This window comes from Erinaceus europaeus, chromosome 15, assembly GCF_950295315.1.
Source record: "Erinaceus europaeus chromosome 15, mEriEur2.1, whole genome shotgun sequence".
Taxonomy (NCBI): Eukaryota; Metazoa; Chordata; class Mammalia; order Eulipotyphla; family Erinaceidae; genus Erinaceus; species Erinaceus europaeus.
Window position 1 is genome coordinate 74,524,938 of NC_080176.1, and position 13,924 is coordinate 74,538,861.

The 13,924-nt window shown below is 42.8% G+C and overlaps 1 protein-coding gene across 6 annotated transcripts in view; it reads right to left on the reverse strand.

Annotated features, from left to right (window-relative positions):
• The window catches only part of CCBE1 (collagen and calcium binding EGF domains 1), a 238,019-nt gene that overhangs the window by 31,492 nt on the left and 192,603 nt on the right, over window positions 1-13,924 (reverse strand). For all 6 annotated transcript variants that reach the window (XM_007529015.3, XM_060173956.1, XM_060173955.1 and 3 more), the window contains one exon: window positions 955-1,007. In XM_007529015.3, coding sequence (XP_007529077.1) covers window positions 955-1,007 — 53 coding nt within the window. The remainder of the gene's footprint in view (window positions 1-954; window positions 1,008-13,924) is intronic.

Sequence of the window (13,924 nt, forward strand, 5' to 3'; positions counted from 1 at the left end):
CATGTGCAAAGACCCAGGTTTAGCCCTTGCTCCCCACATGCAGGAGGGAAGCTTCATGAGTGGTGAGGCAAGTACTGCAGGTGTCTTTCTTCACCTCCCTTCCCTTTCTCATTTTTCTGTCCTACTAAATAAAGAAAAAAAGGAAAAGAATGGCCACCATGAACAGTGGCTTTGTCATATAGGCACCGAGCTCAAGTGATAATCCTAGTGGCAATAATAATAATAATAATCTCGATGCATCTGATTCCAATTCTCCTTACCCAGATCAAGGGTATATGAGCCTAGAGGCCCGGGCCTCTCATTTCATTCTATCTCTTGAGTGCTGAGTTGAGCACAGTGTTTGCTGGTGGGCAGGAAAAAAAGCTTTAATTTTAGCTGATGGAAAACTCTCAGGTCCAGAGGCCGGGGAGAACCACTATGTTCTATGAAGGAAGTGCTGGGTATAGAATTAAAAGCCTCTTCAGCATAAAACCTGAACTGTAAGAATTTTTTTGCTGTGCGGCCAGGACACAGATTAATGGGTACAGTGCATGCCTTACTGCATGTGAAGTCCTGGGCTTGATTCCTGGTACCACACAACAGCACCATGAGCAGCACCAAGGGAACTCCATGGATGGAGGAGTGGTGTTTTGGTATCTTTCCCTCTCTTCTCTTTCTTATCACACTTTATCTCTCTCTGAGGATGTTGAATCAAAAGTATCGGGTCAGGGAGGCTGCTCAGCAGCCCGTGTTTCATTTCCTGATATTGCATAAAAAATAATTAACGTGTGTTATGTTGTGTAATGATCCGGACAGAGCATGCTACGGGTCTGGAGGAATCTGATGCCAAAACAAACAGATGGAAAGCATACACAGAGAGTCAAATAGCACACGTACACACGCCACGGGCACTGAAACTCCGTCCATGGTTAGTTACAAAGGTGGTGAGGAGACATGAGTTTTTACACTACATACCTTCTGGGATGCACTGTCCGAGAACAAATTTATATCCTTTGCAGCACTTTTTCCTAAAAGACAAACACAGGCACCTTTTAAGTAGAATGTTAGATTAAAAAATGCAATTCTTCCCAGTTATTGACTTTGATGAAATAATGATATATTTTTAAGATTTGTTTATTAATGAGAGAGCATGAAGGTAGGGGGAGAGGGAGGGAGGGAGAGAGAGAGAGAGAGAGAGAGAGAGCGAGAGAGAGAAAACTATGTAATCCCAGGGATAGAACTCAGGACCTCATGTGTGAGGATCCAATACTTTAACCACTACAAAGTTAAACAAAAACTGAGGCATAAAGGAAAATTGGGGTGGGGAGAGAGATGGAGAGATAGAGATTAAGATGGATAAACAGAGAACGAGTGTATTTCTCGGGACTTGCACATGTGTGATTTCACTGCTCCTTGACCAACTATTTCATTCTTTTTATTTCAGCAGGAGACAAAAGAGAGAAAAGGAATTACAGTACCAGAGGCCCCCTCACACCCACCTGCCAGTGGCACTTTCACATAATGTCAGGGCTCGAACTCAAGTTGTGTCCATGGCAAGGCGTGCACTCTACCCTGTGCACTACCTTCCATCCCTGGGGTAGAATATTTTTAAAAATACGTATTAATTTTTGCATAGAGTTGAGTAACTGAGAGGGAAAGGGGATACAAAGAACAAGACAAGAGACACCTGCAACGTTATTTCACTGCTCATGAAGCTCTCCCTGCCACACGTGGGGACCGGGGGCTTGAATGCTGGCCTCTGTGCACTGTAATGTGTGCTACCACTAGTGCCATCACCCAGCCCCTGGGGTGCTGTATATTTCAGGAATTCTGAGATGAAAAGGAGAAAAATAATGAGTGGCACACAACCATGATTTCGGTAGCAGGAGGGCCTTCCCCCACCCTCAACATATGACTTTAATCCTATGAATCCCATGAAGTGAATTGACTAACTCAAGAGATGTCAAGATACTGCCATCAGATGATCAGAGGCTTATGGGGATCTGAGTATGATAAGGACCTTGGAGGCAGTCCAGGCCCTTTTTCCTGTGGCCAAGGATTTAATGACATGCTGATTACAACAACAATTAGTGCACAGTAACTGGGTAATTACTACAACGATTGACTACATAATGGCAATTAGGCAGCTAATTCTCTCATCAATATTCCCTGGGCTACAATTCAAGCATCCTAATTCCCACCTGTAAGCTATCCTACCCCACCTGTATACACCACCATCAGTTAAGAAAGGCTTCTCCAATTTCTGGATCTGGAAAACTACCAAGGATGCAATTTCACACAAATAATCAAGACTTGTATTTCCACCCGAGGCCGAGAGTGGGCGGGCTCTCTAACAACACAGATTCCAATGGAACTGAGGTGCCTCTGGTGTGGAGTTGTGACAGCCCAGCCTCTCCACAGAGAACACTAAACTCTGGACAAAACAAACAGACAGAACCTGCAGGCTTTGGAGAGGGAACAAGGACAGGCAGACCCAGCAGGAGAGGAGAGGCTTTGGACAAGGGATGAAGAGAGGGGCACTCTCCTACCCTACAAGGCATTAAGCTGGGAGCAGATGACCTTTGGTGTGAGAGGCAAAACTCAGAAAGGGGTTGGGAGATAGCTCACCTTGTAGAGGGCACACTTTACCATGCATAAGGACTTGGGTTCAAGACCCAGGGCATCCCCTGGGAGCACCGTGTAAAAGGGAAAGTTTTATTAGCAGTGGAGCAGTACTGTGGGCTTTCTCTCTCTCGCCTTCCCTCCCTCTCTCTATCCCCCTTGTCTCTCATTCTCCTTCTGGAGAAAAGAAAAAGAGTCCACTGAAAGGACTAGCGCAGAAATGATGTCCCCATAAAGCCCCAGCAGCAAAACCAAACAACTCAAAAGAAAACCTGTAGTTTGCTTTGATCTGGTAAAATGAGGAGCACCTGGGCAAATGAAGTCACGAGAGACTGAGCTGGGGGTCATGGAAGGACAGTATTAGACAGGCAGAGCCCCAGAGTTGTGACATAAACTCTGCTTGAGGCTCTGGTGACCCCCAAATCAACCATGTGTGATGAGCAGATCCAAAGCACCCCAGCTAAAGAAATAACAGGCTAAATAAAGACCTGACTTGTCATCAAACCATTTTCACTTTTCAGTGAGCCTGCTAACTGCCTGCTAGAATAAAAACATCAGCGCTTTTTGAGTGAATAGGATAGGACCTAGGTGTACACAATACCTACAAATGTAACTTATTCTCAAGGGAAAAGACAGCCCATGGTGCCAACTCCAAGGCAGCCCATATACTGAAATTGTCAGGCACAAAGCTCTGAGCTTGTATTAGAACAGTGTTCAGGGATATAAAGGCAAACTAATTGCAGTGGATGAAAAGTTGGCAGCCTCAGCAAACAGACAGACTTATAAAGAATAAAATAACGAATAAAATTGAAAATTGCTCGGCTGAAAAATACTTTCACAAAAGAAAAACTTCACTGGATGTTTAGCAGTGGAATGGAGATCAGATATGAGAAACAATGAATAAATTTGAATAAGAAATACTCAACATGAAGAAGAAACAAAAGATTTGGAAAATTAACCAAGACTCATGAACTTGTGGGACATATCAAAAGGCCTGATGTATGACACCTGGAATTCCAGAAAGTTGAGCAGAAAAAAAAATGCCTGTGGAGCCAGGTGGTGGTGCACCTGGTTAAGTGCACATAGTACAATGTTCAAGGATATGCACAAAGACCTGAGTTTGAGCCCTGCTCCACACCTGCAGGGGGACGCTTCAAGTAGCTCTGTAGGTGTCTTTCTTGTCTCTTCTCTATTTCCCTTCCCCTATCAATGTCTTTCTGTCCTATCAAATGAAAAGAAAAAGGAAAAAAAATCCGAATAACTGAAATCTCCTAGTTTCAGTGAAAGGCATAAACTTACAGGCTAAAATGTTTAGCAAATTTCAAAGAAGTTAAGCACTTCCAACAAATTTCAACAAGTTGAGCACTTTTTTTTTTTTACAAGAAAAAGTTTGGAGACATCACAGTAATGCAGACAAGAACATCTTGAAAGCAGAAAAATTATATAATCTCTACAAGTTATCCACATGGAAATGATGAATTTGAACGACCATGAACTGCTCATACAATTACGGCAACCTGAAACAATGGCTATGAGATCTTTCGGTGTTAAGAAGCAAGCACACCTGTTAGCTCAGAATACAATACAGTGACAGGACCCTTCAAAAATGAAGGTGAGTTAAAGCCATTTCAGATGAACTAAGAATTGATTGTCATTAGACTTTCACTCCAAGAAAAACACTAAAGGAAATTCTCCAGGCTAAAGAGACATAATACTATAGGGAAATAAGATTCTATTATTTCTATTTTTTATTACCACTAGGGTTATTGCTGTGGCAGTCACCAGTGCTGGCACAAGGAATGTATCATTCCTGCGGGCCATTTTTTTCTTTATTTTTCTTTTATTTGACAGGACAGAGAGAAATTGAGAGGGGAGGGGAAATACAGAGGGAGAAAGAGAGATACCTGCAGACGTACTTCACCACTGGTGAAGAGCAGGGGAGAGCAGGTGGAGAGAAGGGGATCGAACCTAGGTACTTGCACATGGTAGTATGTACACTTAACCGGGTGCACCAATACCTGGTCCCTGGGAAATCAGATTCTTTAGGGAGAAATGAGGAGTGTCATAAGTGGAAAATATTTGGAAACAAACAAAAAAACTTTTCTCATTTTAAATAAAAAGTAAAAAAAAAAAAGATTAAGAATTAACCAAGGCCCAGTTAGCCTGACCATCTCAGCAATATATGTCAAGACACTTTGAGTTGACCATGACAGCTAAGCCATTTAAAAGTGACCCCTCTGCAACTATAAAAGAAGTCCGATTCAAGCTCATTCCTACTGCCGTTATCACTGCCCACTCATTAGTATCTGGATATGCTTTCTAGATGGGAGAGAAAGGAGAAAGTTAAACATGTCCTACCAGCTGAAAACCCCTATCAGGCCACCCTGTAAAAATACCACTGAGATGTGGTAGTGGAGACAGGAGCGCATATGACTGATTGGGGAACAGGCACCATCTGCCTCAAGCACATTCCCACCTTTGTCAGACGGGACGAGCCTTCAACCAGATCACACAAGGCCTTCTGTCCATCGAAAAAGGATTTGCTACACAGAAATGTGCTATTTCCCCATCACCTTTCAGAAACAACAACAAATTCCCCCCCAAAACAACTTAGAAATATCATTGTTTTTCTTGCTTTTCCAAGTTAGTATCATCTACACTAGTATCATTAAACTTTTTTTCTCTCTATTGAAAGAGACCACAAAATCAATCTGCCATTTTATATGGCTCTGGGGATTGAACCTGGGACCTCACACATGCAAAGCATATGCTCCAATACTGAGCCCCACCCTCCCCATGCCACCTCCACCTTGTGAACTGGTTAGCAGGTGGATTACTACTCACCGAAGAAACTTCAGCAGTCTTTTGCTAATACATATATATATATACATATATATATATATATATATATATATATACACACACACATATACATATATATATTTATAAATAGCCCTCCACAGTTTATAAATTTTGGGGCTTGGTGGCACTAGGATCGTATGATTTTACCATTCTAGACCACTGTTTCATTCAGAGAGAGCTCCCAGAACTGAAGCATCTTCCGCCGCCACAAGGCACCTGCCTTTAACCTGGGTCGCTCACACAGCCAGGCAGGGCCCTGGCCCAGTGAGCTATCTCTCTGGTCCTATACAATATCTCTGATGTTTATTTCGAATGTATGCAGCTTAGAGACATCTCATCACATGGGAGAACATTCTGGAGCCCCCACCGGCTGTAGCACACTGCCTCATTGCTCCCCTCAGCATTTTCCATATGCAACCCAGCTAGGAGACAACCTGACTTCAACAGTTCAGTAAGCTGGCTTCCAATAAAACAGCCACTGATATTTGGGTTGGCTCTGAAATAGATCTGAATGGAATAGCTAAAGGGATCCCCCAACACCAGACCCCTTTCCCTTCCTCTGTCTGCCCACTCAATACAGATCCCTGTAAATCTTTCCCTCCAGCACCCCCACATGGAAATCACCGACATGAATGATGTGGGGCATGGTTTTCCCATTAGACATAATCCCCTGACATCCCCAAGTGAATAATTTCACATGACAGGAGAAGTTCATGGGGTAAAATTCCTATGACGACTGTGATTACTTATAAACAGTGGTAGAGAATCCACCTTTACGTTCCATGAAACTTATACTCGGCCTGGCTTCCACTGGTGAAGCAAGGTCCAAGTTCCTAACAACCCCAAAGAAAAACTGACTTAATAGGGTATTCATTAAGATTTTATGGTTATTACTTACTGCTTTACTTGGGGCTGCCCTACAGAAACCTATAAGGGCAAGAGCAGCGTGCTGGGTGATTCGAAACTCCAGTGATTCATTAGAGAGTTGGAGAGAAGGGGAAACATGTGTTTTTGATACTCCTGTCTCAAGTGCAGCACCACATGTAGACATCTGGTTCTATTTGTCTGTTTCTATTTCCTTGGCGGGGCCAAGGTATCGCCTGTGAACTCTCTGAGCAGGCATTTTCAAGTCCACACAGAGGCATGCAATCTTTCTTTCCATGTAGACGCCATGAAACTTGTGCATTATGTCCCTTATTGGGCATTTCAAGGACTTAAGATTTCAGACAGTAGAATTAAAAGAAACCTGTTATTTGCTCATGTCCAGCTGAGAAGCAATTACAGAAGCCAGACTTTCCACCTTCTGTACCCTATAATGATCCTAGGTCCAAACTCCCAGAGGGATAAAGAACAGGAAAGCTATCAGGGGAGGGGATTGGATACGGAGTTCTGGTGGTGGTAGTTGTGTGGAATTGTACCCCTCTTATCCTATAATCTTGTTGCTCACTATTCAATAATAATAATAATAATAAAGAAACCCGTTGACCTTTTTTCTTCTTTTTTGGAAAATGAAGTTAGATGATAATGAAGTGATTTGATATGCTTTCAAAGGGCTGGCCCCCTGAACATCAGGAACGGAGCAATGCTTCACTTAAATACCTTTCCAGCTCAGAATTATAATAAATCCCTCCTGGCTCTTTCTTTTCTAACTGCATAGCCAACACCAGCTTTCTGCTGGGGAGAGGAGGGATGACACCCCTCTACTCTATTTTTCTCTCCATACCCCCTCCCCCACATTATTTTGCCTGCTCCATAGCCCTTAATTATAAGTCACTATTTCCAATAAACACAAAACTATTCCAAAGTATTATGTAAATAAACACTGAGTTTTGTGTATGTTACAAGATTTCAGAGATGACTGACAATGTCATCCATGGATAATGAAGGGGAGCCACCCTGGGTGAAGCCCTCCCTCGCTTGACCTGGCTCTGAACACTTGGCATATGTATGGTTTTTATCTTTAAGAGAAACAAACCAAGCTGGGAATGCTCAAGTGGCTTCTGAGGAGGCGGTGTCACGGCCTGAACATGCTGTCCAGTGGATATGCTGTCCTTGCTTCTTGGCAAGGGGGTGGGGGGGTGGATGAAGAGGGTGCAGAAAGGGGGTGACAACTGGCAGACCATGGTGGCCTCACTTAAGTGCTCCCTATACCTCATTCGTAAAGAATCTCAAATCCTGGAGGCTGGGCTATGGTGTATCTGGTTGAGTGTACACCTTACCATGAGCAGGGTTCAAGTCCCTTGTTCCCACCTGCAAAGGGGAAGCTTCACAAGTGATGAAGCAGGGCTGTAGGTCTCTTTCTCTCCCTCTTCCTTAATAAATTCTCTGTCTCTTTCCAATAAGTAAATGAAATATAAAAATATTAAAAAGGAAAACCTTGGGAGTCGGGCGGTAGCGCAGAGGGTTAAGCGCAGGTGACGCAAAAGCACAAGGACTGGAGTAGCTTAAACAAGGGGTAGGTGGGGGGGCTGCTGTGGTGTGTGAAAGGGCTCACAGCGGGAGCTGGGAACGGGTTTAAACAATACACGGTTTATTAGGGTAAAACAGGTAAAAGGCAAAATAAGCACTCATCATCAAGGGTTAAGAGTATGCTAGGTCCATAAAGTCTGAGTATAGTTATCAAAAGTTTAGTCCCATAAAATAAACAATTATCAGCTCTGGCAAAAGGTTGCTCATGGTTGTATAGGAGTCTAATAGTTTACTGGCTAGCAGAGTCACACGTGTTCAGTTCCCAAGAGAAGTAGCCATGACAGATACCTGGCGCACCTCCGCCGAGACCAGGAGAAGCAGCAGCAGCAGCCAAATAGAGCGACCTGCTCCAAATCCCGTGCTTTTAATACATCCCCTTCTCTGAAGCACCTCCTCAGGGTGACGTCATTTGTATGCTAATAGTCCCAAACTCCTGTTGGGGTCACAACAGATCCCGGTTCGAGCCCCCAGCTCCCTACCTGCAGGGGAGTCCCTTCACAAGTGAAGCAGGTCTGCAGGTGTCTATCTTAATCTCCCACCTCTGTCTTAACCTCCTCTTTCCATTTCTCTCTGTCCTATCATAAATAACAACAACAATAATAACTACAACAATAAAACAATAAGGGCAACAAAAAGGAGAATAAATAAATATTCAAAAAAAGAAAACCTTATTAAAAAAAAAAAAACCCCAAAAAAACCTTCAGATCTACATTACAGCCAGAGAGCTCTGCTGCCAGCAAGTGTGTGGGAGCGTTGGGAATCCAGAACAGTCAGGGAAGTGCAGAAAGCAGAGACACCATCACCCCCCAGTCTACTGGCTGCTAGCTGTCAGACTCAAGGAAGGAATCAATCCTTAAAACTGCCCACAATGTGCGAGGACTACATGGGGGTTGGAAAGGGCCAGTGAGTGAGGCAAGAACTATTTCAGCACTGGCCCCGTCATCACAGTCAGTATCCTACAGCTGACTAAGGGTGTCCTTTCACAGAGCTGCCTACATATACACTCAATATATGAGGGGTTTTGCCTGCCTGTCTGCCTTCCTTTCTCTCCCTCCTTCCTACCTCCTTCCCTTCCCCTACCTCTCTCTTTCTGCCACCAGGATTATGACCGGTGCATGGTTTCACTGTTCCTGGTGGTTTGTTTGTTTATTTATTTACTGTGTATCTTCCACCATTCCTCTTTCTTTCTGGATAGAGGACAAGAGAGAAACACACACATCTTCAGCATCTCCACTGCTGGTGAAGCTTCTCCTACAGGGAAGGACCGACCATGGGCTTGAAAGGCAACATGCCCACTCTTCTGGGTGAGCTGCCACCACTCAGCCCCAGGGATTTCCTTCTTTTTCTTTCTTTCTTAATTATTATTATTACTTTTTATTTTTAATCACAGAACTGTTCAGCTCTGGCTTAGGATGGTTTCAGGGACTGAAGTTGGGACTTGGAGTCTCAGGTATGTAAGCTGTTTTATATAATCACAGTGCTCTTTGTCTGATTTTCTTTTTAGTGAGAGAAAGAACTTTATTTTTGTGGTGTAGTGGATATAGCACTGGACTCTCAAGCGTGAGATCCTATGTTCGATCCTTAGAATCACATGCACCAGAGTGATGTTCTGGCTCTCCCTTATAAATCAATATGTTTTTTAAATCACTAAATTTTTTAATCTCTCTCTATATATCTAGATAGTGCCAAGCTCTATTAATGGGTGAAGTAATTGATGACTTTGGAGTCAAGCAAACTGGGTTCACATTTTTGGCTCTCACCTTTCCCCCAACTTCTCCCCCTGACTCATTCCACCCAGTTGGGTGACCTCAGTTCTGTGGTCAGAGTTGAAGGGCTGGTTATCAGGAGGCTCTGTCTCAATCCAATAATAAATAAATTAACTAAAAAAATGCCATTTGGAACTGGGGGAAGACAGCATAATGGTCACACAAAAAGCCTTTCATTCCTAAGGCACCAAAGGCCTCAGGTTTAATCCCAGCAGCATCATAAACCAGAATTGAGCAGTGCTCTGGTTAAAACACACACATAGAATGAATCAAAAATACAGTTTGAATGGGTTTTTATGGACTGGGAGTAGGAGAAATCAGCAGAACCAATCCCTGGGGAAGTCCACTGCTTGTTTGCACTTACACTTACCTGTTTAATATTGTCTCCTTGACGATCAATTAGGAGCTTCACAGCCTCCTGTGGAACTCACATCTCTATCTCAATGTCATCCTCCCTAACAAATGTGAGCTTCTCTTCTGCATAGATCATGGTTCATCAGACAGATCAGACTCAGGGAACAGCCAAACTGACCACCAGCAACCTCTACCCCACCCAGGGATCCTGTTACCCATGGATCAGTGTTTGAAGCTAGACTGGGTGGGGACTTCCAGGGGGCCCAGCGGTGGTGTACCTGATTAAGTGCACATAGTACAAAGCACAAGGACCCTCACAAGGATCCGGGTTTGAGACCCTCATTCCCCACCTATAGGGAGGTCACCTTACCAGTGGTAAAAACAGGTCTGCAGGTGTTTATCTTTCTTTCTCCCTCTATCTCTCCACCTCCTCTCTCAATTTCTCAATTTCTTAGAACTTGGACTAGGTTTGGTGTATTGCACTAAAATAAAAGACTTTGGTGGGTGGGCTCTCAGGTCATGGTGAAGGAGGCCCTTGGTGATTGGGGATTAGAGTGTTTTGCAGAAAACTGAGAAATTCTGCACATGTATCAATAACTGTATTTACTACATCCATGTGAGCAAATGGATGCCACTAAGAATATGTAATAAAGTGATTTCACTACCATGAAGTCAACCAGACAGATGATCCCTGGACAGATGATCCCACTAATGTGTCCTGGAGTACTGCTTCCCCAGTGCCCCACCCCACTAGGGAAAGAGAGAGACAGGCTGGGAGTATGAATTGACCTGTCAATGCCCAAGTTCAGCGGGGAAGCAATTATAGAAGCCAGACCTTCCAGCTTCTGCACCCCATAATTACCCTGGGTCCATATTCCTAGAGGGATAAAGAATAGGGAAGCTATCAGGGGAGGGAATGGGATATGGAGCTCTGGTGGTAGGAATTGTACCCCTTTCTTATCCTATGGTCTTGTCAGTATTTCCATCTTATAAATAAATAAATTATATAAAAAATTAAGTGGTTTCAGTGGCAAATTTCCTGTTGGCTATAAATCATTAATCTCCCCAATTGATTCAACTTCTGGAGGCGGAGCTACGAGCAGCAGATCACTTTCTCTCCTCTCCTCTCCTCTCCTCTCCTCTCCTCTCCTCTCCTCTCCTCTCCTCTCCTCTCCTCTCCCCGGATCAACTAGGAATACCAAAGGAGACCACCCGGGACCGAAACAAGACAGGACTAGAATGACCACAGGAACTCACCAGTAAATCACTGGTGAGTACAAACATGTGTGGCTGGTGACAGAGAGGAGAGAGGGGCCTAATGAGAGATTAAGTGACTGCTAACAGTTCAGCAGTTTATCAGTGGAGACACCACCTCCAGTCTGCTCCACCAACAAGGGGACAGCTGAAGGGAGGAGAGGACTCCCCAGAGACTCACCAAGTGCAACTCTGAGTCTCCATAGCTGCTACCCTCAGAATCTGGAGCAGCAACAGGGAGGGACACCAGGGGACAGAGATCTAACCAGGAAACTCAGAAGACCTATACCTAGGTGGCATAGCTGAGGGGCTGTGAAAGTCTCTTTGCATAACCACTGGATTATCTCTGCCACACCTGCCTTATCTCTTGGTCAGGAGTCAGTGATTAAGCTAAGAAGCCTATTGATAGTTTAAAAGCCCTCAGGCTCCCATAGCCTACAAGGAAGGAAAAAAAAAAAAAAAAAGAAAGAGGCTTTTAAACCACTGAGCTCCAACTCAAAGATTGAAATAACTGTTAACTTCCACCACTGTGAACCCTTTAATTAACTTACTTAGACACAAGTCAATCCAGGCAATAGTGATCAATAATTTGAAAAGTACTGATAAAGGGAACTCATAACATAATATATAAAATGGTTAAAACAACAAGAAAAAATATTGGAGAATCGAACCAGGACAAGAGTCCAGCTAAAAGTCCTCCAGAGGGTGAAGCACAAAATAATGAGTTCAGCATCCAAACATTAGCTAAGGAAATAATAACAGGAGTGAGTAAAGAATTTGAAAAAATTGTAACCAGAAATGCAGGAACAACAAATGAGAATATGGAAGAAAATACTAATTATCTCACGGTTATTAGAGATCTGAAAGCTGAAATTGCTGAGCTAAGAATGCAACTAGCTGAACAAGCTAAAACAGTATCAGAGCAGGGCAACAAAATAGATGAACTCCAGAAAACAGTAGAGGGCAGAGAGAATAGAATCTATGAGGCTGAAGACAGAATTAGCAAGATTGAGGATGAATTAGAGACAACTAAAAAAGAAGTAAGAGATCTCAAAAAGAGATTAAGAGATGCTGAAAACAACAACAGAGTCCTATGGGATGACTTCAAAAGAAATAATATATGCATTATTGGCATACCAGAGGAAGAAAGAGAAGGAGAGGAAGAAAGAATTTTCCAGGCCATAGTAGCTGAAAACTTCTCTAGTCTAGACAACATCAAAGACATAAAAATTCAAGAAGCCCAGAGGGTCCCAAACAGAATTAACCCAGACCTAAAGACACCAAGACATATCACACTTAGAATGGAAAGGAACAAGGATAAAGAAAGGATCCTGAAGGCTGCAAGAGAAAAACCAAGAGTCACCTACAAAGGAAAACCCGTAAGATTAGCAGCAGACTTCTCCATACAAACACTACAGGCCAGAAGAGAATGGCAAGATATCTATCGAGTGCTCAATGAGAAAGGCTTTCAGCCAAGAATACTATATCCTGCTAGACTGTCATTCAGACTAGATGGAGGCATCAAAACCTTCTCAGACAAGCAACAGTTGAAGGAATCAACCATCACCAAGCCTGCCCTGAAAGAACTTCTGAAAGGTCTCCTATAAACAACCAGACCACCACAAATAGGACATATATCAAAACACTCTAAAACTCTACAAGAATGGCGTTAAAATATCTTCAATCTTTGATATCAATAAATGTCAATGGCCTGAATTCACCTATTAAAAGACACAGAGTAGTAAGATGGATCAGAAAACACAACCCAACAATATGTTGTCTACAGGAAACCCACCTAACTCAACAAGACAAACACAGGCTTAAAGTGAAAGGATGGAAAACTATCATACAAGCCAATGGCCCACAAAAAAGGGCAGGAGCATCTATTCTCATATCTGACATGATAAACTTTAAAATAGATAAGATTAAAAAAGATAGGAATGGACACTACTTAATGCTCAGAGGATCAGTCAATCAAAAGGACTTAATAATTATTAACATCTATGCACCCAATGAGAAGCCATCTAAATACATCAAACTTCTACTGAAAGAGCTACAGCAATATATTAACAGTAACACAATCATAGTAGGGGACTTTAACACCCCACTCTCTCAACTTGACAGATTATCCAGGCAGAAAATCAATAAAGACATAAGGGAGCTAAATGAAGAGATAGATAAACTAGAACTACTGGACATTTTCAGAGTCATTCATCCCAAGAAATTGGAATACACATTTTACTCAAATCCACATGGGTCATTTTCAAGGATAGACCATATATTAGGCCACAAAGACAGCATCAGCCAATTCAAGAGCATCCAAATCATCCCAAGCATCTTCTCAGACCACAGTGGAATTAAACTAACACTTAACAATCAACAAAATTTAGTAACAGTGCCAAAATGTGGAAGCTCAACAGTACACTTCTTAACAACTTCTGGGTCAAAGAGGAAATCAAGGAAGAAATCAAAATGTTTCGAGACCTCAATGAAAATGAAGACACAAGCTATCAAAATATTTGGGACACAGCTAAAGCAGTCCTAAGAGGGAAGTTCATAGCTATACAAGCACACATTAGGAAACAAGAAAAAGCACAAATAAACAGCCTGATTGCACA